At 44.7% G+C, this 24,050-nt stretch overlaps 1 protein-coding gene across 4 annotated transcripts in view; it reads right to left on the reverse strand.

Moving 5' to 3' along the window:
- Window positions 1–24,050, reverse strand: part of GALNT10 (polypeptide N-acetylgalactosaminyltransferase 10) — a 223,055-nt gene that overhangs the window by 100,315 nt on the left and 98,690 nt on the right. For 3 of the 4 annotated variants that reach the window (XM_082453912.1, XM_082453914.1, XM_082453915.1), the window contains 2 exons: window positions 12,248–12,350; window positions 9,492–9,630 (listed from right to left, as the gene is read on the reverse strand). In XM_082453912.1, coding sequence (XP_082310038.1) covers window positions 9,492–9,630; window positions 12,248–12,350 — 242 coding nt within the window. Of the gene's footprint in view, window positions 1–9,491; window positions 9,631–12,247; window positions 12,369–24,050 lie in introns of all 4 variants that reach the window. The other variant, XM_082453913.1, reaches the window with a different exon arrangement.

Raw genomic sequence — 24,050 nt, forward strand, 5'->3', positions numbered from 1 at the left:
ACACCTTATTCCCATCACTGTTGTTTTTTTTTTTTTTTGGCTGTGCCCCGCGGCATGTGGGATATTAGTTCCCCAACCAGGGATCGAACCTGCGCCCCGCTACGGTGGAAGTACGGAGTCTTAATCACTGGACCGCCAGGGAAGCCTCTCTCATCACTTTTTCTACCTCTTACTTTGCTTCTTTCTTTCCCTACATCACTGGAAAATAAATATATTCATTTGTTTGTTTATGACCTCCCCAGCCCAGTAGAATGTAAGCTCTAGGAGGGAAGGAAATTTTGCCCATTTTGTTCATTGCTGTTTTCCCAGGGACTAGCCTACACTAGTAGGCTAGTAAGTAATAAGCACCCATGGTAGGCACACAATAAGTATTTGCTCAATTAATGAGTGAATGACTTGCAGAGAAAGTTTCAACTGACTAATAGGCTTGAGATCTCTTCAAGGCAGGGACTGACATTTCATCATTTTAGTATAAATGAGTAGGAGGAGGCTGCATTTAGGTGGGCAACAGATCGGGGATGGAGGAATGAGAAAGGAGCCCCTAACACACATACACGGTTGCCTTAAATTCCTGATTTAATTAGCTCTGAATACATTCATGAGGTGTCCATGCAGCAGGAGCCCAAGAACACAGACAGCAGCTCTGCCAACAGCTTCCTTTGGTCCCCTGGGGTCCCATGAATGCACAACTGGTGATGCCTTCTGGGCCAGAAAAACTCAATTCTTTTACATCCCAGGCCTTTCCTGCTTGGGCTTTCATCACCATTCCAGAAGATTCCCTGTCTGTTTCTGCATATATTTATAAACATCAGGCTTTCCTGGTTCTCAACCCCCAGCAACACCAAGGCCACATTATCATGGAAGGAAGGTGGTGGTCCCTCAATAGGTCCTCAGCCTCTAGCTCTTCTGGGTCCAGGGAGTGATTTCCCTTCAGTGCTCTCCCTCTTCCTGATTCCCTACCCTTCTATCCGGATGTTGTGGATACTGCAATGCTTAGCAAACCACGATAACAAATCCATTTCCACCTGGATTCTATTATTTTTAATAGGTTTTTGGTGGAGTCTTTAGGGTTTTCTGTATATATAAAATCATGTTATTTGCAAATAGTGACCGTTTTACTTCTTCCTTTCCATTTTGGATGCCTTTTATTTCTTTTTCTTGCCTAATTGCTCTATCTAGGATTTCAATACTATGTTGAATAAGAGTGGTGAGAAGGGCTATCCTTGTCTTGTTCCCGATTTTAGAGATAGCTTTTAACTTTTTATTACTGAGTATGATATTAGTTGTGTGTTTGTCACATATGGCCTTTATTATGTTGAGATACGTCCTTTCTACACCCACTTTATTGAGAGCTTTTATCATAAATGGGTGTTGAATGTTATCAAATGCTTTTTCTGTATCTACTGAGATGAACATATGGTTTTTATCCTTCATTTTATTAATGTGGTGTGTATCACGTTGATTGATTTGTGGATGTTGAACCATCCTCGAATCCCTGGAATAAATTCCACTTGATCACGGTTGTATGATCTTTCTGACGTATTGCTGCATTTGGTTTGCTAATATTTTGTTGAGGATTTTTGCATCTCTGTTCATCAGCGATATTGGCCTGTAATCGTCTTTTTTGTGTTGTCTTTGTCTGGTTTTGGTATCAGGGTAATGCTGGCTTCTTCACAATGAGTTGGAATGTACTCCATCCTCTTTAACTTTTTGGAAGAGTTGTGTAGAGTTTGTATTATTTCCTAAATTTTTTGTAGAACTCACCAAGGAATCTATTTGGGCCCGGAGTTTTCCTTGTGGGAAAGTTCTTAACATAATTTCAATTTCTTTACTAGATATAGGGCCATTTAAATGAATCATTTCTTCTTGAGTAAGTTTTGGTAGTTTGTATCTTTTAAGGAATTTGTCATTTCATCTAAGTTGTTGAATTTATAGGAACAAAGTTGTTCAGAATATTACTTTACTATTCTCAACAGTAATAGAATCTGTGGTATGTCACCTCTCTCATTCTTTTTTTAAATTATTATTTATTTATTTATTTATTTTTGGCTCTGTTGGGTCTTCGTTTCTGTGCGAGGGCTTTCTCCAGTTGCGGCAAGCAGGGGCCACTCTTCATCGCGGTGTGCGGGCCTCTCACTATCGTGGCCTCTTTTGTTGTGGAGCACAGGCTCCAGACGCGCAGGCTCAGTAGCTGTGGCTCACGGGCCTAGTTGCTCCGCGGCATGTGGGATCTTCCCAGACCAGGGCTCGAACCCGTGTCCCCTGCATTGGCAGGCAGATTCTCAACCACTGCCCCACCAGGGAAGCCCTCTCATTCTTGATATTGATAATTTGTGTCTTCTCTCTTTTTTTTCTTTATCAGGCTGCTAAGACATCAATTTAATTGACCACCTCAAAGAACCAGCTTTTGGGTTCACTGATTTTTCTCTGTTGGTTTTCTATTCTCTATTTCACTGATCTCTGCTTTGATCTTTTAAAAAACTTCCTTTCTTCCATTTATTTTAGATTAACTTACTCTTTCTAGTTTTTAAAGTAGACGCTGATGTCATTAATTTGAGACCATTCTTCTTTTCCAATATAGGCATTTAATGCTACAAAATTTCCCCTTACATGCTGCTTTAGTGACATCCCACAAATTCTGATATATTCTGTTTCCATTATCATTCTGTTCAAAATACTTTCTAATTTTCCTTTTGATTTCTTCTTTGACCCATCTGTTATTCCTAAGTGAGTTACATAGTTCCCAAACATCTGGAAATTTTAAGACACTATTCTATTATTGGTTTCTAAATTTAATTCCACTGTGGTCAGAGAACATAATTTGTATCATCTGATTCCTGTTAAATTTATGGAGACTTGTTTTCTGGCCCAGAATATAGTTTATCTTGGTAAATGTTATGTATGCACTCGAAAAGATTGTATATTCTGCTGTTATTGAGTGGAGTGTTCCACAAATGTCAACTGGGTCACACTGGTTGACAGTGCTGTTCAACTCTACTATATCCTTGCTGATTTTCTATCTACTTGTTGTATCAATTATTGAGAGAGAAGTGTTGAAATTTCATAATTGTGGCTATGTCTATTTCTCCTTGCAGTTCTATGAGTTTTTGCTTCATGTATTTTAAAACTCTCTTATTAGTTGCTTAACCATTTAAGATTGCTATGTCCTCTTGATGAATGATCCCTTTATTATGAAATGACCTTCTTTATCCCTGGTAATTGTCTTTGTCCTGAAATCTATTTGACTGATATTAATATATAGTCACTCCAGTTTTCTTTTGACTAATGTTAGCACAGAAGATCTTTTCTATCCTTTCACTTCTAATTTATTTGTATCTTTATCTTTAAAGTGTGTTTCTTGCAGGCAGTATGTAGTTGGATCTTGCTTTCTTATCTAATCTGACAAGCTGCTTTTCCACTAAAGTAATTACTATGATTATTTAATGTGATTATTGATATGGTTAGGTTAAAGTCCATCATCTTGGTACTTGCTTTCAATTTTTCCTTTCTGGTCTTTGTTCTTTTTTCCCTCCTTTTCTGCCTTCTTTTGGATTAACCGAATATTTTTCATGGTTCCATTTTATCTCCTTTGTTGGCTTATTAGCTACAACTCTTTGTTTTGCCATTTGAGTGCTCCTTTTAGGGTTTACAGTATATACTTTTATATACTTTTAACTTTTAAAGTCTAATTTCAAATGACATTATACCACTTTGTAAGTAGGAGAACCTTACTAGATTACATTTCTCCCCTCTAACCTTTATGGTGGGATACATTTTACTTTTACCTATGCTTTAAACGCAAGGATATGTTATTATTTTGGGTTACACGGTCAGATATCTTTTTTTTTTTTAATTAATTTATTTATTTTTTGGCTGTGTTGGGTCTTCGTTTCTGTGCGAGGGCTTTCTCCAGTTGCGGTGAGCGGGGGCCACTCTTCATCGCGGTGCGTGGGCCTCTCACTGTCGCGGCCTCTCTTGTTGCGGAGCACAGGCTCCAGATGCGCAGGCTCAGTAGTTGTGGCTCACGGGCCCAGTTGCTCTGCAGCATGTGGGATCTTCCCAGACCAGGGCTCGAACCCGTGTCCCCTGCATTGGCAGGTGGACTCTCAACCACTGTGCCACCAGGGAAGCCCCAGTCAGATATCTTTTTGAAAGATTTAAACAGTAAGAAAAAATTGTATATATTTACCCACATAGTTACTATTTCCAGTGATCTTCATTCTTTGAGAATGAAGATCCCTTGCTGCTTTTGTAGCCTGTTGGGGATGTAAAGGCACTCAACAGAATCCAGGCCTATTATAATAATATGAGCTTATAAATTCTTTTGAGGAAATTGAGCACATACCATAAAGTAACCATGTTAATTTAACAAAAAGGAAAAATCAAGAAGGAGCATGGAACCAGGAATCTGGTAGACTCGGGCCTTTTCTTGTGACAAAGATGCCGTTCAGGTTCATTCATACTGGAAGCTATATTCATCGACTGGAGAAAGCAGGTCAGGATTGTAGGCTGCTTTCACCCCCACCATGGATAATCTTTGCACGGAAGAAGCTGATCATCCAACGGAGGGGTGTGCCCAGGAACTTTTAGACCCGGGCAACTTCCAGCAGTTGGGACTCCGCTGCTACCAGCTCTGTGCCCTGGAGGGGACCTCCATGTATGGCTGCCACGCAGCCCAGCAGGGCCCCCGGGGAGAAGAAAAGTGGGCCAGCCCACCAGCCATCCTTGTTCCTGCTCCCTTGGCAGGAGGGGCCGAGGGCAGGCCTGCTCAGAGCCAGCTGGCCACCTCCCACATGCAAACCCAGCAGGTGGGGCCGGACCACCTATTCTCCACTCTCCGTGGCTGCAGGCTCCCTGGTGCAGCTTCTGGAGGAAGCAAATGCAGCTGGCGCAAGCAAACAGCTCCTTGGTCCTGTCCTTGACAGGCTGTTGCCAAAATTCAGTTTGAAGGAGTAGAAGGCAAACATAAACCTCAGCTCCTGCCAGAGAAGTTGTTTAAGCTAAAAGCAACAGGAGGGACTGAGTGGCTTGACTACTCTAACTTCTTCACACATTTCTGCTGTCAAACTGCAGGAAAGATTCTCCCACCCCACTTCCCCTGGAAAAAAAGAAAAGCTCTTCAAGACATCTGTCAACTCATTTATGAAAAGTCGGCTTCCCAATGGGATAATCCATGTGAGACAGTTTCTTGCAATTGAGTAAGCAATTTGAGTTTTTATCTTATCAAGATAAGTGCTGCTATTTGCCAATGTGGACTAATAAAGATTAAAGAGAGTTAATTCTTAACTTTCAGGTATTATAACATAATAGGATATTCTGGATAAGATTCCATTTCTCCTTGGTTTGGATCTTTCATATTTTTATTTCCTCTTTTTCACACCATTGTCCTTCTGCTTTCTTCCTTCCCTTCTTGATGTTTCCTTTCCTGTTCACCAATCATGCCTTAACCCTCCTTCCCCTCCTTTACTGTTGGTATTTCTTCTTCCTCCTGCTGCCCTTTCTCCTGCTACTCTTCACTGCTCTTCTACGCCTCTTCAGCTCAGCTTCAATGCTCATTTGCCCTGTGAGCCTACAGGATGGAGTGTGCTTAGTTGCATGCTTTTCTTTCCAATCCATCCCAGAACACTTTGCTTTTACAGAGACCTGCCCAACCAGGAAATTCCTTTGAACTCAGTGCCTTTGGCTTTTCTCAATAGCTCTTCTTAACTTCTGCCTAGAATTCCATTTGTTGAAAGGTGCCAGTTGTATAGGTGCCAAATATTTGAGGTCTTGTTATGTAATCAGAAACTTGGATATTTTAAATCAGGGAATTTTAGCAGTGCTCTAGTGCTTAAATGAGTCTTAATGAATACATATTCAAGGCTTAAAGCAAAAAAAACAAAACTTTCATGTGAAAAAATTAACAACAAACTATGGCAAATATGAAATGGATGTTTATAGATGTTCATATTAAATTGCTTCTTATCAGAGCAATGTAAACAATTTTCTTAGCTCTGCAAAATTCCACTGTAGCCTCTTTCCTCAAATTGTGAAGTAAAGCAGCTTAATGATTTTATAAAATCCATCTTTACCATTAAAAAAAAAAAAAAGTCAGCTTCCACAACGGGATTCTAAAAAAGGGTGGGTGTCAGGAGCACTGGATTTAGCGACATCTTTTGCCATAACTTGGATACTGGTTGGGTGGGTGGGCTGGTAATACAGGAGAGCCTTAGGCTCAATTCACATCCACCCAGAACTGGGACTCCTCCCCTTAAACCCAAACTCTGAACCTCTCTGCCAGGTTGGTGAAGCCTATCGTCACTTCTCAGAACAGTGTGTACAATGAATAAAATAAAATAGATGCGCTTGTAAAGGAAACCAGACTGAAATACTGTTGTCAAAATAATAAAAGAATTTGAAATAGAGTCATAAATGTGCTTCTTCATTAACACATTAAATGACAAGATCTAGTGGAAGTTCTAAAAACTACCTTCATTCCAAAGCAGTGATGAGTATCTGTGACATTTCGAGATATCTGTAAAGTGATGGGAAAGTAAATGATTTCTTTTGGCGAAAATATCATAGGTGCTTCGTTGCTTACACTCATAACTGAAGGGAACACCAGATTTCAGTGAGAGGTTCATGAAAAGAAAAATGCAATGTTGTTCTCATCCAAGTTTACAGACCCTCCTGAATTCTATTCACAGACCTATCTGTGGGTCCTAGGACACCTTGATTATGAAGACCTTTCTTCTTCTGGGCTGTCGGGAGACAGCACTGCACTGGGAGACAAAAGGGTTTGTTCCCCGCCCCTGGCTCTCCCTCTAACAGCTGGGAGACTCGCCCCTTTAGCTGTTAAGGCAAAGCACCATCTTGCTTAGTCCTCTACGTGCAATGTCCTCCCGCAGAGGCTGGTGTTGGGTGGGGGTGTCCCCTGGGGTTCCAAAGCACCCTGTGCCCACTCCCTCACTGGTTCTCACCTGTGGTGTAATGACCTGTTCCTGCCATCCACCCCCAGCTCTTGCCCAAAGCAGCAATAATGACTCATTTATCATTGTGTTCCTGGTATTCAGCACAGGGCTTGGTACACAGAAGACCATGAATATACATTTACTGGATGAACAGATGAATGAATGGTTGAAAGCATCTCTCTCTCACTGTAAAAATATTCCTTATTTCACACCAGCAGTTCTCAACCCTGGCTATATGCGAGAATCACGTTCTGAGATTTCAGAAGATCCTCAGACCCAGGCTATCCCTCCAGAGATTCAGACTCCAGTGGCTGTGGCAGGGCCCCAGCTTTTGTATTTTTTTAAAACCACCCCAGGTATAGCCAGAGTTGAGAACTTACAGAACCACAGAGCAGTAGCTGAGGTGAGAGAATAATGCTCCCAGATGAAACTTCTTTCCCAGACTTAGAAAGATGAAATTAGTGAAGAATTCTGAACTCTGCGAGGGGCTAAACATATAAATTGAGTTTCTGACCCTCAGAGTCGGGTCATGGTTCTGAATCCAACAACATCAGTAATAGCTGAACTACATTCTCAGACTTAGGTGAAAAAAATCCCGGGCTTGACAGTGAAGACCATGAAATGAAGTGCAACCCCCCGAGCAAGCCCTTCAAGGCCCTCGCTCCCTCCCCTCGCCGCAAGAAATCCTTGCAAACTGGGCCCAGTCCTGGGCAAGCAGCACACCTTCCGGGTGGGGATTCCTAGCTGTGTGCTTTCCTCATCTACAAAGTGGAGATGATAATAAACACGCCAACCTCAAAGTACTGTTGCAGGAACTGAAAGATGTAAGCGGGCAGAAAGCATTTTTGTAAGTAGCCACACGTGCTATCAAGATTCTTTATTATTACATTCTACCCACTGAGGCCTTAGAGGTGGAAAGACCTTATGACTTACGGATTCTAGGTCAGACTCCCTGCATGTAAATTCTAGCGCCACCTCTTACCAGCTGTATCATCTCACGGTAACTATTTAACCTTTTTTTTTTTGGCCTCAATTCCTTATCTGTAAAATGGTGATAATAAAGGTACCTATCTCATAGGGTTTTTGGAAGGTTTGGCTGAATTAATGCACTAAAAGTACCCTTGGTTCTGGGGCTGGTAGATGCAAACTATTACATTTAGAATGGATAAACAACAAGGTCCTACTGTAGAGCACAGGGAACTCTATTCAATATCCTGTGATAAACCATAATGGAAAAGAATATAAAAAAAGAATGTATGTATAAAAACTTCAGCTTTGCATCGGAATCCCCTGGAGGGCTTGTTAAAACACGGACGGCTGGGCCCCTGTGCAGAGCTTTTGATTCCGTAGACCTGGGCTGAGATCCAGCAATGAGCATGTCTAACAAGCTCTTAGGTGATGCTGCTGTTGCTGGCCTGGGAACCACACTCTGAGAACAGCTGGCTTAGAATAATGCTCAGCACACAGTAAGTACCTAATAAGTGTTAGCTGTTATTATCTTTTCCCAGCTTCTAACTTCTTAGTCCCTGAGCAAAACAGTTTATGCTCCACTTCTACTCAGTACTGCCTTCGTGAAGAGACAATTTTGAAATCTTCTGCTTGCAGTGGTTCCCAAAGTGTGGACCCCACAAACGTCACGTGGAAGCTTACTTGTAATGAAGTTCTTGGGCCCCGACCCAGATCTACTGAATCAGGGATTATGGGCGTGAGGCTCAAGGTCCTGTGTTTGAACTAATGGCCCACCAGGTGATGCTAATGCACAGCAACTTTAAGAGGTACCCCTCTGCTAGAAAATCACCATGACCACTACAGTACTCCTATTAAAAAGGGGAGGCAGGATGGCTTAAGATCCAGAGTATAGTTTTTGGTTGAACTGGAGCTCAAGAACTGGCTCAGCTTCTTAGTGTGGCCCTACATGAGTTATAATACCCCTTTAAGCCTCAGTTTCCTCATCCGTAAAAATGGGCATCATCACAGGACCTACATCACAGGGACCTGAGACAATGCAAGCGAAGTGCCTGACACACGCTACCTGTTCAAAGAATGTTAGCTGCCACTGTTATCTTTATAATCATTATGATATGTCCTCTCTCAAAGTGAGTTGAGATAGCTTATAACCAACATATAGATGTATAGGTGCACAGGATAGCTAAACTAAAGATTAAAAAAATAAAAAATAAAAATGTCACACACAGAAGGTGGAGAAAGGGAGGGTTGAAATGGCTGCTGCAACTGTCTTGCAAATTGAGGTCTGGACTTCCCTGTGGGCCAGAGTCAAAAAAGGAAATACAGAGGTCATGGTTTCCGCTGGTTGAAAAGAGGAAGGAGACCAGCTCTTTTGGAGAGACAATATTGTCCCTCGGCCACACCAGTTCTAAATTCTAGGAGAATCTGATCACACGAGCCTGTGCACGAAGGCCCTGGGTAACAGGAGGAAATCTCCTCCAGCAGTGCTTTATGTACCTTTTTCTTTAGTTCATTCTCAACAAGAGCCCAGGGCAAAATCCTTAGATACCAGAAGATGAGAGATGTTACACTCACTTTGGGTGCCGAATATCAGGGAGAGAGCGATTCAGGGAGATTTTATCACTGACGTAAATGTTAAATCCATTTTCTCGGTATGCCTGATCCACTCTCTCAGCATCGGTCATGGGGAAGGGCCTCCCTTGTTCTCCGTTTCCTAGGAGCAAAGAGCAAAGTCAGTGTTGCCAATTAAATGGAGTGGGGAAGGGAAGATGAAAAATATGGTTAAATCACCAAGATAGAACTTTACACTTGATATACAGTGTTCCTCCAGATTTTGCAGGGCTAAAGAGGGGAGGGGAATGAGACTCAGCCATGGGCGTATCATGCACTTCAGACCTCTTCTCATGTAATCTCCCCAGCAAAGCTATCAGGGTAGGCATACGAGCCCTCATTCTATAGACAGATAAACCAGGACTCAGAAAGGCTATAAAACCAGGTCTCTGGGCTCCAAAGCCCATGCTTCCCCCGACTCTGCCAGGAGCCCCAATCATCCCTGACCTTTAAGTCTGATCACCTGGACGGGAGGCCAGGTCACTTGCCTATGAGCTGATCAACCTTGGGCCAGTACTACCTCTCTGAACTACATGTAGCTTGTTCCTGTCTGGTACCCACACCACGCTGAGAAAGTCAAGTGAGAGGTTACATACATGAAAGCTTTCTGTAAACTATAAACCCTATAAACCATGTGAGGAAATACTATGATTACTCTCCAGGCAAGGCAAGCTTTATACATAAATCAAAATCGCCACAAATGATAAACGATGTTTTGATTTTTTTTTAAGCCAGCAAACAAATTAAGATTTGCCTAGCCTAGGCCTGGATTGCCTGAAAAGTGTTGTTTTGAGCAATGGATTTGGGTGGATCCAGCACCAGTTTTCCTCTCTCTTTACAATCCATCTGGGGAAAGAGTCCCTGATGCTCCAGGAAATTACTCTCTGGGTTCCCAGGGTGCAGATGGTACGTGGGGATGTCCCCCAACCCCTGCAATAATAGCCCAAGCATCTGCCATTGGCCAGGGTGTGGAAGAAAGGGTAATAAAAGTCAGGTGATTCAACATCACCTCACCTTCTGGAGCCCGTGGACGGAGCAACACCCCGTTTACTTTGCAAAGTAAATGTTGACAACATCAGCTTGATGACAAGGTGCAAGCAAAGAGGGGAGCCCAGGGGTGGTGTCTACTCCAATCCAGCCCAACGAGAGAGAGGACTCCGCCACCTGTAACTTGCATTGCTCTGTGATAAGACACTGCTGGCCAGTGCCCAGCACAGATCCCGCAAGGGACACAAATGCAACAGGCAGAAAAAGAAGAGCAGAAGCATCTGTTCGGGCGGGGAGGGAAGCTTCGGGAAGGCAGTGCAGGGGAGCGATTCAGAGTTCAGGCCCTGGAGCTGGGCAGAGTGGAGTTTGAAGCCCAGCCCTGCTGCTCCCAGCTGTGTCACCTCAGGAGCACCTTCAGCCTTTCTGCGTCTTGAGTTTTGCCCTTTGTATTCCCTGGGATGAGAAGCTTCAATGTGATGATTAAGGAGGGAATGCAGGGCAAGATGCCTGGCACACAGTGAGTGCTCAACACATGCTGGTTATTATTACTCTCAATAATGTCGCCACTGCTTACTCTTTTCTGGCTAGTTAGCCCAATGTTCTAATAATTCCGGTATAACTGCCTGGAAAATTAGCTCTTTTCAAATGTTTCCTTTCTTAATTTAGGCAGCACCCGCCCCCCCTTCATTTTAAATCACTGACATATAGAAAAATGCATGTCCTGTCTTCGATTTCCCTGACCATCAGTTGTTACATCAGCTCTATTCAGAGCCTTATTGTCATCTGGTTTTGTCACAGTATAACTTTAAAAAAAAAAAATCAATAGTGGTGGGTACCTCTAACTGAGATAAAAATGAATAAAATACAATCCCTTATATTTCTGCGGTGCTTTCCAGTATTGTAAATTATACTTTACTTGTCACCTTCACAACAACACCCTGAGGTTATCAAAGTAGGAAGCATGAGCCCCACTGACAGAGGAGGAAACTGAGGCTCCAGGAGTATGGAATTTATCTGATGGTCACGTGGCTGGTAGGTGGTACCTGAGCTGCTCTCCTGGCTCCTAGCCTAGGCTCTCTCTCGAGATGACTCGCCACATAATTTCTGCACCACCCCACCCCTTCCCAACTCTGCAGTGTAACAGCAGCAGTTCCAAAGGCTAATTAGGCAAAGAAAACTTCAGCTGAAGCCCACTAGATTCATTCAACCTTGTGGCTATGGTGCTGGGTAGGGATCAACTCAGCCCTCTAGACCTGAGTTCAAGTCCCAAGCCTGCCTCTTTCTCACTGTGTGACTATAGGCAAATTACCCCACCTCTCTGAGCTCCAGGTCCCTTCTCATCAAATGCGCTACAAAGGTCGGTTAGGAGTTTCGCCAACAAAAGTGTGGACCTTGGGCCTTGTTCACCATATGCGTTCAATAAGTGTTGGCTCTTATGATTACTGCTCCTCATTTTAGTGGTAAAATATCTTCGAGGAGGGAGACATTTTCTATCACCATAGAGGTAGCAGGGCAAAGTCCCGAAGGCAGTGAATCTGGTGACGTGAGTGGAGAAAGGGGTCAGCTAACAGGTGAAGCGGGGGATCCCAGGAACCAGGGGAAGGATGACGGCAAATGGACAGGGAGTCAACAGGAGGTCCAGATACCCCCGTTAAACACGCACATTCGCGCACACACACGCACACGTGCAAACTCTCTCCCGGGGACCGTCCGTGGATGCCCTGCTCTCGTACCTACACGCTGAGCATCCCTCTTGATGGCTTCTTTGTCGTGCCAGTCCTTCAGCTTCTGCCCATCTCCCAAGAAAAAGGTCTTCTTCTGCTGATTGTGTGAGCCCTTAAAAAAAGACAAAAACTGTGAAATAGAAGAAAAGGGGAAATAAGTTTAACAACAGAGACCCAGAAATTACACTGCCTAAGGGAGCTTTCAGTATTGACTGAATGTCTGCCATCATTGGTTCATGTATTAATTTCCTCAGTATAGCTTTGTTAGTCCTGCTCCGTGCCAGCCAGGTGTGCAAAGTTCAGAAAGATGACACACAGTGTCCACCCTCCTGGAACTTACAAACCCGCGGCAGAGAAAACAGACGGACAGACATTCCTTTCATGGAAGAGAGAAAGAGGTAGGTGTGATGCTGTCCAACAGAAATATAACGTGGGCCACCTAGGTGAGCTGCATATAGAACTTTACATTATCTAGTATTCACATTTAAGAAATTTTTTAAAAACAGGTGAAGTGAGGGACTTCCCTGGTGGTCCAGTGGTTAAGACTCCGTTCTCCCAATGCAGGGGGCCCGGGTTTGATCCCTGGTCAGGGAACTAGATCCCGCATGAAGAAACTAAAGATCCCACGTGCCGCAACCAAGACCCGGCACAACCAAATTAAAAAAAAAAAAAGGTGAAGTGAGTTTCGATAATATATTTCATTTAGCTCCATATACTCCATCTAAAGTATTATCATTTCAACACACAGTGGAAAAAAGTGTTGAGGTATTCTACATTCTTTTTTTTTTTTGTACTAAGTCTTCAAAATCCAGTGTGTATTTCACACTTGTGTTCATCTCAGTTCAGCCTCATTCCAAGTGCTCAAGAGCCATAGGTGGCTAGTGGCTCCGTACTAGACAGGGCAGAGTCAGGGAATCTTGGGTGAGAGGTCTGGAGAAAGTGCTAGAGGACTTCACTTCTGCCTGGGAGAACTGGGGAAGGTTTCATGGACATGGGGGCCTCTGGGCTGGGCTTCAGATAAGCGAAATGAGAGGCAGGCAGAGCACATGGCCTGGGCATAGACTTCCAGGTGCAGGTGGAGCACGGCAGGGCTGGGCTGGGCCCAAGGAGCACAGAGCACAGGAAGAGAAGTGGGGTCTTGGTCATCTCTGCAGTCCCAAAGAAGGCCCAGTCCCAAAGAGGGGGAACAGCTGTCAAATGTGTGTGGAAGGTCTGAACAAGCACTTAGATGGCTGAAAGAAAACAGGAATATATAGCAGCCACAGGAGAGCACTCCCAGGGGCTGGGAGAGGAAGGCATTTATTTTGTGTTCCGGAAGGTGAGCCCATGCTGGTGGGCCCATTAGGAAGCAGTTTCCCTAATTAAAGAAGGCTGCATTCCAGTGTCTGGGGTCATCAGAAGGTGCCAGATGCTTTCCCACGCCAGGAGTCCAGTCTAAAGACTTGGCCCCAGGGCTCAGTAAGAGTCTTCCCAAGGTAACACTGCTCCACACGGCTGTTTAAGTACCTGTGTTCACCTACATGAGAACAGCTTTCCACCTCACCTTGCCCATTAAAAACCCCGCACACCTGTTCTTGCCACTGTGGCAAGCAGAATCTACTAGTCCTATTTCCTATATAATTAACTAGTCCCTGAATGCGTGGTGTGCTGGAACATTAGCACTCACAAGAAGCCACTGGAATAAAATCATCCTCACTCCTGTTTATTAAGGCTCCGGCTGATTCTCGCGTTAGCAGATTTTCCACAACGGCTCTAATGATAATAACAATCCTTGGCATTCCCTCTCCTACAGACGTCTCTGAGTTGCAAGAAGAAAACTCTGAAAGTGGGCCTGCCAGACGTTGTGGTCAGAGAGGGAAAGAAAACTGCAAAAACAAAGGCCACGTGCCTGCAATCAGTTCTCGGGGGCTTAGAAATCACAGGAGCTGAGCTGGAAGTTCCTTCAGCAGGTTTCAACTGTGGTGAGCTACATTTCTACAGGAGACCCTTCGGTGCTGTCTTGGGAAGGTGAAGGCTGAGAGTAAGAGCTTGACTCCCCTCCTTCAATCAGACCCGCAATGCATCTGTCTGTTTTTTATACCGGGGTTCCATGTGGGATTTCATTTTTAAAAGGTCCCCTACTAAAAACAAACTGACAATCAAATCTCTGAATAAGCGAACACATATACTTGGAAACTGAGCTGGGGCCACTGCCCTATTTCACAGACAGGGAAACTGAATCTTGGAATGGGTCAGAGATCTGCCCGAAGTAAATATTCTACCTCTAGATGTCAGGATTGGTCGGTCAAGGGCTGGTTAGCAATCTTTCCTCCAGCCCTCCCTCCCAATTCCTTCTCCCTCTTCTGCTACCCAAAGACTGGGAACTTCCACTGACGACGTTAGGTCACTGGTGGACCTAAAGAGGTTCTGCAAACCGCGGCTGCCTTAATGGGAGGAACGAATCTAAAGTGGTTCTCAAAACGTGAACCAGGAGCATCCACACCGGTTAGGAACTTGTTAGAAATGCGGATTCCAGAGCCCTGCCCAGGAGGTAGCAGCAGCAACTCTGGGGGTGGGGCCTGGCAATCTGGGTTTTAATAAGTCCTCCAAGAGATTCTGATGCACACTCCCGTTTGAGAACTACTGGTCTAGAATGAAGGAGGCCATAATCCTGCCTCCCTGTGCTGGTCAGGCTACACCTGGGCTATTGTATCCAAGCTGAGCAGATATTCATCATCAAAGGTCACAAAAACCTTAGATATGATCACTGGCAAACACAACCTGGTGGCTTCTGAGGATCTTTTTTTTTTTTAACTGCCAGCGTGAAAAAAATGGAGGGATTTCTTATTGTTTTATCAAGATTCATTGGCTTCTCCTGAAAACTCAAAAGACACGTCAATGCTCTGACCAAGCTGGGCCAGCACATGGCTCTCCACTTTGCCACAGTCCCCTGCCATTCTTTAGTGCATTTCACCTGGCTCTCATCTCTCACTTGTCTTACTTTCCTGGCCCCAGTGAGTTTGCAACAGGCTGCCACATACAGGTATGTATGAGGAAGATTAGAAACTGTGTTGTTGTATGAGGACTAGGAGATGGGAAGCCGTGGGGGACACAGGAGGATCTGTCTTGTTCTCTGAGGCCCTGAGGCTAGCGTGAGTGCCAAGGGCAGAAGTTACTGAATGACTGAGGGATTAGTTTAAGATAGAGAAGAAATTCTAAAAGTTGGACTGGTATTAGGATGAAACAGGGGCACTTGGAGGAAGATAGAGGAGGCCAGGAATAGGATGCTCTCCTGTTCATCAGGATGTGAAGGAGGGGACTCAAGTGCGGGGTTAGGGCTAGGGCTTCTGGAACTTTCCTGTGCAGTACGATCACGTGGGGATCTTGTTAAACATGGATTCTGATATAGGAGGTCTGGGGCTGGGCCTGAGACTCTGCATTTCTAAAAAAGCTCCCAGGGGGGCTTCCCTGGTGGCACAGTGGTTAAGAATCCGCCTGCCAATGCAAGGGACATAGGTTTGAGCCCTGGCCCGGGAAGATCCCATATGCTGTGGAGCAACTAAGCCCGTGCGCCACAACTACTGAGCCTGAGCTCTAGAGCCTGTGAGCCACAACTACTGAGCCTGCGTGCTACAACTACTGAAGCCTGCGTGCCTAGAGCCCGTGCTCCGCAACAAGAGAAGCCCGCGCACTGCAACGAAGAGTAGCTCCCGCTCACCGCAACTAGAGAAAGCCCGCGTGCAGCAACGAAGACCCAACACAGCCAAAAATAAAAATAAATAAATAAAGTTATAAAAAACAAAATAAATAAAAAGCTCCCAGGGGATGGCTGACGCTGCTGATCCCCGAAAAACACTTTTTGAGCAGCAAGGGTGAGGCGACCTTTACAAGGACATTTCAAGAGTCTAAGAGTCCAGAAAGGACACTGTTTCCGCCATATGTTTGTGAAAGTCTTCTCACACTGCTGGTAACAGGGCACGGGGTTGAATCTCACAGCTGTGACCGCATAGAGGTAAACTCCCTTGAATGAACAGTGAATTGCTGAACCAACAGGGTAGAGAATTAAGATTCCAAAATTCTGGGAGTTTCACACTTAACAGCTTCTACCACCTCATTGCCTTTGCCTTAATGATGCATGTCCCTCTGGAATGATCTGCAGAGGTGGCCTGTTTTAGGTGGTCTCATTAGCTCTTATTTCCTCCCTAAACTAAGAGGACTTCGGAGCTTGCTGCCATAGGGACTTCTGCATGTCTAAACATGTTACTAGGGGGGGTCCTCAAATAACCAAGCTATGCAGCTGCTCAGAAACAATTAGTCCACCTGTCTCCCATCTTACAGGTGGGGAAACTGAGGTCCAAAGAGGCCAAGCTACCCAACCAAGGCCACATAAGCAGGCCAGAGAATAAGAGCCATGTTCTTTGACTCCCATGCTGGGTTTTAGTGGAGAGAGCCCTTGTAGTGTGGCCTTGGACAAGCTACAAGAGTCACAGGCACCTCGATTTTCCTACCTGGAAAATAGAGACAGCACTACCTGCCCAAAAGGTACTTTCAGATCAACCGAGAAAAATCACAAACTGTGTTATCGGGAGGACTTTCAGAGTTTACACATAGAATGTGGGTACCAACGCCTTTAGGATTTTAAGAATCTACTGTAAATTGATTCATCAAATCACCTTGATACAGGACTCAAAGTTTACTATACAAGTTAAAAAGATTTCCAATAATAGGTCTGAGCTTTTGGTCAGAGAAGGAGTTGGTTTCGATTCTAAAACCACTGAGCATTCAGAGCCCAAAGGGCACTTAGAATCCTATCCAGAAACCTTTATGAAAATTTTGATCAGGAGTCTCTGACATCCACCCATGGAAACCCCACAGATAGATCATTCCAACTATTGCCAAATATTTACCGAGATCTACTCTGTGCCAGGCACTGTGGTAGGCACTGGGGATACAGGCATGACATCACAGATCCCTAGTAGATGCTAATGGCTTTATAGCCAGATCAGTCTCTCTCAAAGGATGGTTCTTGGGAGACCTGAGCTCTCATTATAGATACAAATGCCTGGACCACACCCTGAACCTATTAAATCAACATATCTGGGCGTAGGATGCCAGGAAGATGTCTTTAAACACATTCCCCATGTGATTCACAATAAAGGTGGAAAACCACTTGTCAAAATCCAGCTGCCTCACTTGCAGATACGAAATCTGCGGCTAACAGAGTAGAACAGATTTGCCCAAAATCCCATAGTTTGTCAGCCCCAAAGACCAAACCAGATCTGGCTGTTCTCTCCCTGGGTTAGACTGTGAGCTCCTTGAAGGCAGGGGCACATCTGTTTTGAGCTGTCACTGTGTGTTCCTAGGTCAATACCTTAGGCCCTCAGTAAATATCAGGTGAATGACTGAATGAATGATTGCTCATTAATGGGGCAGGAAGTCTAGTTGGATGATTCAGAGCATTCTGATTCCAGAGACGGAAAAACTTAGGTTTTACTCCCTGGGCAGGTGGACCCCAGTTTCCTTGACTGATAAATAGGGAAAACTATCAGAATAACCTGCAGGTTAACCTGCACCTGAGGGGATGAACTGAACTCATCTATACAACGCATCAAGCTCAGTGTCTGGCACAAAGTTAGGCCTCTTCGGTAAAGGAGTGCAACTATTAATACGTTATTTTTGGAGAAGGATTACGATCTGGTGTATGTGATGGTCATGTTTGGGGGAAAAGGAGAGAGATGGGAATCTAATAATAAAACTGGGAGCCCTGCAGAAGGAACCTATTGAACACCTGAGCCAATTCAACTGGCTATTGCTGATAACAGGACTTAAGAGAGTTTCCTCATTAACAGCAGGTTATGTGCCCATGTGGAAATTCGCTGTTCTTGAGGAAAAAAGAAAGTCCTTAGTTAACAGTGGCATTCTACAACAGAAACAAATGCCACAGACCTTTCGCAACAAGAAAAACACGAACAATGCTTCTCAAAAGACAGCGATTCTTATGCAATGGCAATCACTTAATGTTATGCAAAAAAGCATGTCTGGGTTTCAATCCAGAGGTAATTTTAAGTTTCTTTAATTGTGCAGACTCACAGATTTGTCTATAAAAGCTGTGATTATTTTCCTTCAGCAACCATCTTCTGCTACTTTCCTTGCCCTCTGTTCCCAGATGTCCTTTTGCTACAGGAAGCAGAGAGGTTGGGAAGGAGCACAGGGCAAGGGAGGCGAGGGAGAGTGTGGGGAGGAGGCTGGCAGAATGATTGTGGAAATCACATTAAACAGTAAATTGGAAATGGATTCTGACTGGCCGCTCTAAATAACTGCTTCTGGTATCTGCATGCTTTTACTTAACATTCCACTGAAAGAATCGATTAGTGTTCAGACACACACACACACACACACACAAATGGAATTGTAATCTTTTGTTTAATCACTATTTAGCGTGCCTGGCATCCTTTGGAGGGAAGGAAGAAAGGTGGTGAAGTGAGCCAGCTGTATTCTGCCCAAGGAGAAAGGTCTGTTAAAGCACATACTCTAATCCCAGTGCTGCCGACTTGGCAGCTACCGCTCAGAGAGGACACTTGTGTCTCTGGCTGAGCTGGCTAGTGTCTTCAAAACAATGGAAAAAGGGCTGTATGTTCAAAAACGGCAATGCGGAAAGGAAAACTGAGCAGGGCATCTGCTTCATCCAGGGTCTGAGGACTATAACGGATTAGATTCTGCTGCAAATTTTAGGAGAGCTTCCCTGCCCCCAACCCTCCTCTCAAATAACCCTACAAAGGCGCTGGAATGATTTTGCTTTGAGGCTTAAATGACTCCATGTAATTCCAAACATTTGTTTATCTGCTAAGCAGATTATTCTAATAACCTTCATACACACACACACACACACACACACAGACAACACAGCAAAGCATTCTCTTCAAGGTTGCCTTCAAGGTTATCCTTCAAAGAGGGCCAGGGAGGACTTAATTTAGCCAAAAGCATAAAGTTACTTTAAGCAAGGGAGTTTGGACAACTGATAAATGTACTCTCTTCATGAGTTTCGAGGACATAAGCTGAATTGTTTTATTTCTTCATTCACCTCATAAAAGAGGATGCCTCCACTGAGGAATTAAGGACCTACTATGTCCAAACAGCTATGGAGGAAATAAAGAAAAATAAGATAATTCTTGGCCTCAACAAATAGCATGGATATAAGAAAGGAAAAAACACACAACACTGTATGTAATGTGAGTGCCTTGAAAGTTGTACAGATGAATTTTAAAGCTATGTACAAGAGCCAAAGGTTAAATTCTACTTAAGACCATCAGGGAAAAATTCCTGCAGAAGCAAGGTCTTTGACAGCTGCCTGAAAGGATGGGTAGGATTTTGACTGGGGGGATGGAGCCCAGCTGGAGGGGAAGCATGTGCAAAGAGATGGAGGTTAGAAAGTAAGGGACCTGTTTCCTTAGTGGCAAGGAGAGTGATTTGGCTGGGGTGAGTGGGATGCAACAGAGAGTCAGGAACAAGGAGGCCAGGAAGTCTGGACCAGAACCTGAGGGCCTTACATTTGAGCTGTTTGGCAGGTGGGAGCCACAAAAGGTCTTTGAGCAAGGAACAGGCTGGAGTAGAGGTCCAAGAACAAAATGTTACTACCTATCCACCTGTAATTAATCTCAGAGTCCCCCTCTTCCTGGGATAGATACAGAAAGAAACACGATTTTGTTTTCATTCAGAAGCAATGTACCCTCATTGTAGGCTGAGGACCGCTCTCCGGCATTCCAGAAGTCAGACTGAAATGAGCTGACCTAAGCCCAGCCCTCACCTGGTAGGCCACTGTTCTGAGAAAACCTACCTTCCACTACAACCAGGACCAAGCAGTATGAGAAAACAATTGCCCCTAAAGGGCACTGTTTATGAATGGAAAGAGACACTATAACCCAGCAACCACAAGACTGATGAAGTCGGCCGGGCCCACGTCAGGCAAGTCCTGCTGTTCCACCCAGGAATCAGGCGTGTCAATTTTCCTCGCTCCGATAACTCTGTGGTCTCAACACCAGGATGTCGGAATCTGAAGTCTGGGCGGGGCCCCATTCCCTAAGAGGGTAAGGTCATTCACAAATAGGAACCCTTGTTTAAAAAGGCTGATGCTGTGCTTCCAAGGGCAGAAGCAACCCACTCGTCCAATTCACCCTTTTGTTCTGTACAGATGGCTCTAGAAAAGGTCATTCGCTACATACGGTGTGAAAGCTCATTAAAAGACTTTTTAAACAGCAGAGAGAAAAAGAGCCAAGATGTTTGTAATACCTACTATCTAAAGGGCAAATGGAGCCTTCAGTAACTTTCCTCTTTCATTCTAAAAGAATGATTCCAACTTGTATCATTTTCTTCAGAGGAAGTTTCCAAAGGGTTTATCACCGGAAAAACAAACAAAACAACAACAACACTGATCATTTGACAATGTTCATTTGGGTGTCTCACCCATCCATCGGTCCATCCACTTACATGCTTAATGAATACAAGCACATGCCAGGCTCTGTGCTAGGTATAAAGAATACACTGGTGAGCAAGACAGATAAGGGCCCTGCTCTCACAGAGCTTATAGTAGTGTGTGTGGCAGAAGGGAATATAGACTTTAATCCAGAATCACAAGTAAATTTAAATAGTTACAGTGGCCTGTGCAGAAAAGAAGGATACATGGTGCAAAGAGAGTCCCTTTCTTTCAGATCAGATCAGATCAGGGGGGTCTTATCCAGACAGAAAAGTCAGGAAAGCCTTCCCTGAGGAAACGGATGGAGTATGATTAGAATAAACTCAGCAGGGAGAGGAGAACAGAGCATTTCAGACAGAGGGTGAAGTGAAGATGTGCAAAGGCCCATATTTGGCTGGGCAAATATGAAACCGGAGGGACTAAAAGAAGATCGGGGTGTGTGTTGCACAGAGAAGGAGGGGAAGCCTGGTGGGAATGAGAGGTGGGCAGGGATGAGAATTTTGTCTTTCCCCAGAAGCGTTTGGAAATGAAGTATTTTATAGAAGGAGGCGGCAAGATCAGATTGCATTTGGAAAGCTCTCTTATAGCCACTGGAGAAAGGATTAGGAGGCCAAGAGGAAGGGCGGAACACAGGGAGGAGGCTATCATCACAGTGGTATAGGCAGAGATGACGCCAGTTTAGGCAGGAAGGTAGAAGCTGGGATGGACATAAGCATTTTTTTTTTTTTTTTTTAAATAGGGTCACAAGGGTCCTGCAAGTCTGCAGTCAAGAAATGCAGCCTCAGGACTCGGACACTTGGGTGATAAGTTCATCTTGAAGGTCCATAGGCCCAAGATGCCATGGATGCAGGTGGGGTTAACCTGGGGCCTGAGCCCAGATCTCTCACCCAGCCTGGTGTTTGCTTCATTACATGTTATTTTCAAGCTTTAATCCTGTTCATAGACAGCAAGTCAGGAAATCAGACCTAATAGCACTGTATCATATATATAGTTAAAGCTTCAGGAATTCAGTGACACATGGTCCAAAAGAAAGAGAAAGAAATCCTAACTAGGGAGGCTGGTGATCCTCCTGTCCCCACGCTCAGCGAGCCTGTATCCTGGATGATGTCCCCAGGGGCCTAGTTCCCTCTGGCCTCTGGTACTGTGAGCACTTTGGTGCTGAGTGAGCTTACTCTTGGAAGGTAAGTATTTCCATTACCTCAGAAGGCACTGTGATGACTTCAACCAGAGAAATAGTCATCAGTTTTAATGCTGGAGGGAAAACTGCCTCAGTTGGGCTTTTGAGAGGTGGTTCGTCTTTATATTCCATGGGTGACTGTCAAGGGTGATTCTGATTTTACGTTATTTTCACCTTAAGTGGTAAGTTTATTATAACCTAACCCTTTCGAAAGATGAGACTTTACTATATCATTATTGTCCTTACATCCACTTTGTAGATGACAAAACTGAGGCCTGGAGAGAAAATCGATATGAACGTGCTCTGCAAACTGCCAACCACCCCATGCGTGTAATCATCACAGCCAAGAGTTCCTACCACACGTCGGTCCGCTGCTCCCCACATGTCCGTGCCTGGAAAGGTTTGGGGAGCACAGTCGGCTCTCAGGAAAGCACGACTTGCGGAAGTGAATCATCCTTCTGTGCCTTGTTCACGAGGAGTCTTGAACAACCACAGGCAGCCTGCTAAAAAGTGTTCTTCTCAGAGGCTTGGCGAACGGAGCATAACAGAGGGTCATTACATTGCTCTGCAGAGCGGATGTGGACGGGTCAGGAGAAAGGTGGGCAGAATTGGTAAGCTGAACAGAAGGCAAGTTCCAACCTTTCCAGGGACCAAAAAACGGCTGCAAACACACCCCATTAGCTGGGGAATTAGGGCTGAGCCCCCAAGTAATAGAAGAGTTGCTCTATTAATAGTAATAATGACAGTTATAATCCCCTACATTCTGAAGACAGCAAAACAAAGTCTATAAAAGCAGTTGCTTTGGAGTCAGAAACACCTAGGCTTGTGTCACGGTTCTACACTCACTAGCTGTGCGACCTTAGGCAAATTACACTGTTCCTCCAAGCCGTGGTTCCTCGATTGTAAAAGGCAGGATATTAACAGTATCTAACATAAAGGTTATCGTGAGAAGTAAAGCTCTTAGCAGTGTTTGGTATTTAGGAAGCACTTAAAATCATAGCTACCATTATTAGTTATTATTTGGATAGCACTTTGCAATTTACAAAGCATTTTTTACATATATCATCCCATTTCTTCCTCACAATCATGCTAGGATAAAGGCAGGCATCACCAACCTATTGTAATACTTTTCCTTATGGGTCCCAGACTCCGAGAATCCTTCTCAACACTGTGCTCCAGGCGGCCCTTACCAGTTAACCAGTGTTGGCCAGAGGACAGGACCCATCTACCACGCCTGCCTTAAGCTGGCAGAGTGAATTCCCAAGTACACCTGGTAGGTTGCAGTCTGCTGCTTGATTTCTTCAGGCTCTCTTTCTGCTCGCTGCTTGCAAAGGTTCCCCAAGCAGGAGGAAGTGGAGAAGCAGAAAGTGACGGATGGCTGGCCCCTCCTCTGGTACTGCCCTCCCCTCAGCCACAACTGCTAGGACCTTCCCCTGTTCCAGGTCTCAGTCACAGAATCTAGACGCTGAGTGGGAGGTTAGATGCTACCTCCTCTGATGGTCCACTGGACCCAGTAACCCTTTCTTTGTTAAGGCACATGGATGGTCCCTGAGCCTGGCTTGGGTGCTTAGAGAATGGGAAGCTCTCTTCCTCCATACAGGTGACTCCAGTTATTAGAAAATTCCTTCTGGGCTCCTTCCTGGCCCCCAAGGAAAGTCTCTGACTGGACTATGATCCTGGCCTCCTCGACCTGCCGTCTCGGAACCTCTGAACTCCTTTCCTCTTCTCCATTTCTCCTGGGGTGTAAGCCACAAAGGACTCGCTCAAAGCCCCTGAGCAGTTCCCCCACCTCCCCCCTCCCCTACCCCCATCCTACTCTCACTCTGGCATCCTTGTTCTTAAATAACGATCTCTTACTCGTACAGTGCCCCAGGCAGGATTCATAAGGTGTAACCACAATGGCACAAAGGATGGTTTTCTCAGAATGCACCACTCTGCTATGAAAGTAGCCTCTCCGGCAGAAATGAATCCAAACCCTCAGGCAAACCTTCCCTGACCTCCCTGACTAGATCACAGTCCCTGAGTGTGCCCCTGTAGCATCCTTATGGCTCCTTTGTGATTTCACATTCATTCAGGTGCTTATTTCATTACTGCCTATCTCTCCTCAAACTGTGAGGTCCATGAGGGTAGGAGATAGCAATTTTTGTTGACCAAATGAATGAGGAGACATCTTTTGTTTTATCTTT

Source organism: Balaenoptera physalus (genome assembly GCF_965194825.1).
Source record: "Balaenoptera physalus genome assembly, chromosome: 3".
In the NCBI taxonomy this organism is placed as follows: Eukaryota; Metazoa; Chordata; class Mammalia; order Artiodactyla; family Balaenopteridae; genus Balaenoptera; species Balaenoptera physalus.